At 58.8% G+C, this 1,938-nt stretch overlaps 1 protein-coding gene across 1 annotated transcript in view; it reads right to left on the bottom strand.

Moving 5' to 3' along the window:
- The window catches only part of LOC107307745 (liprin-alpha-3-like), a gene marked incomplete at its 3' end in the record, with an annotated part of 2,954 nt that extends 1,037 nt beyond the window's left edge, over window positions 1-1,917 (bottom strand). The window contains exons 1-2 of the mRNA XM_015851252.1: window positions 1,781-1,917; window positions 287-421 (exon numbers count right to left, since the gene is read on the bottom strand). Coding sequence (XP_015706738.1) covers window positions 287-421; window positions 1,781-1,906 — 261 coding nt within the window. The remainder of the gene's footprint in view (window positions 1-286; window positions 422-1,780) is intronic.
- Window positions 1,918-1,938: the final 21 nt, after the last annotated feature.

Here is a 1,938-nt window from a genome sequence, read left to right on the forward strand (position 1 = left end):
TGGGGTCAATGGGGTCAATGGGGGCATTGGAATCAATGGGGTCAATGGGGTCAATGGGGATATTGGTATCAATGGGGTCAATGGGGTCAATGGGGACATTGGAATCAATGGGGTCAATAGGGTCAATGGGGAAATGGCGGCCATTGGATCAATTGGGGTCAACGGAGACATTGGGGGGCATTGGGACATAGGTGAACCCCCCCCCAAACCCCCCCATAACCCCAATATAACCCCTATAAGACCCCCCCCATCCCTAAAGAAAGACCCCCCCCATAATGAAGCCCACCTTGGTGAGGGCGGCCACGCGCTGGGCCAGCTGGGCCTCGATTTCGGGGAGGGTCTCGGCCTTTTGGAGGGTCTGCTGGAGTTTGGCCTTGGCGTCCTCCAGCCATTCCTGCAGCTGGCGGCCCTTCTCCTCGCTCTGGGGGGTCACGGACGCCATGTTGGGGTCAGGGACGCCATATTGGGGTCGTGGACGCCATATTGGGAGCCATATTGGGGTCATGGAGGCCATGTTGGGGTCGTGGACGCCATATTGGGAGCCATATTGGGGTCGTGGAGGCCATGTTGGGGTCGTGGACGCCATATTGGGGTCGTGGAGGCCATATTGGGGTTGTGGAGGCCATATTGGGGTCATGGAGGCCATATTGGGGTCATGGAGGCCATATTGGGGTCGTGGAGGCCATGTTGGGGTCAGGGACGCCATATTGGGGTCGTGGACGCCATATTGGGAGCCATATTGGGGTCATGGAGGCCATATTGGGGTCGTGGNGGAGGCCATGTTGGGGTCAGGGACGCCATATTGGGGTCGTGGACGCCATATTGGGAGCCATATTGGGGTCATGGAGGCCATATTGGGGTCGTGGAGGCCATGTTGGGGTCGTAGAGGCCATATTGGGGTCATGGAGGCCATGTTGGGAGCCATGTTGGGGTCGTGGTCGCCATATTGGGGTCGTGGACGCCATATTGGGAGCCATATTGGGGTCGTGGAGGCCATATTGGGGTCATGGAGGCCATGTTGGGGTCATGTGGGGTCATGGAAGACATGTTGGGGTCATGGACGCCATATTGGGGTCGTGGACGCCATATTGGGGTCGTGGACGCCATGTTGGGAGCCATATTGGGGTCATGGAGGCCATGTTGGGGTCGTAGAGGCCATATTGGGGTCATGTGGGGTCATGGAAAACATGTTGGGGTCATGGAGGCCATATTGGGGTCATGGAGGCCATATTGGGGTCGTGGAGGCCATATTGGGAGCCATATTGGGGTCATGGAGGCCATATTGGGGTCGTGGAGGCCATGTTGGGAGCCATATTGGGGTCGTGGAGGCCATATTGGGGTCGTAGAGGCCATATTGGGGTCATGTGGGGTCATGGAAGACATGTTGGGGTCATGGAGGCCATATTGGGGTCATGGAGGCCATATTGGGGTCATGAATGCCATATTGGGGTCATGGAGGCCATATTTGGGTCATGGACGCCATGTTGGGGTCATGGAGGCCATATTGGCGTCATGGACGCCATGTTGGGGTTGTGGAGGCCATATTGGGGTCGTGGAGGCCATATTGGGGTCATGGACGCCATGTTGGGGTCATGGAGGCCATACTGGGGTCATGGAGGCCATGTTGGGGTAATGGAGGCCATATTGGGGTCATGGCTGCCATGTTGGAGACACCTTGGCCACCCCATTGGGGCCACCCCAAGGCAACATGTCCACCATGGCCCCCCCCCATTGGGGTCACGGGCTCCCGTCCCCCCCTATGAGTGACCCCCGCCCCCACCTGTCTGTACAGCGACTCCTTGCTGGCCAGCTCGTTCTCCAGGCGGTCGTTAGCGTCGTGTAACGAGGTGGCCTCGCGCTGAGCGCTCAGGTAACGCCTCTCCAGTGTGGTGATCCTCTCCTCCATGTCCTCCTTCTGAGCCAGAGCCTTGGGGGGGG

Source organism: Coturnix japonica, unplaced genomic scaffold (genome assembly GCF_001577835.2).
Source record: "Coturnix japonica isolate 7356 unplaced genomic scaffold, Coturnix japonica 2.1 chrUnrandom846, whole genome shotgun sequence".
Taxonomy (NCBI): domain Eukaryota; kingdom Metazoa; phylum Chordata; class Aves; order Galliformes; family Phasianidae; genus Coturnix; species Coturnix japonica.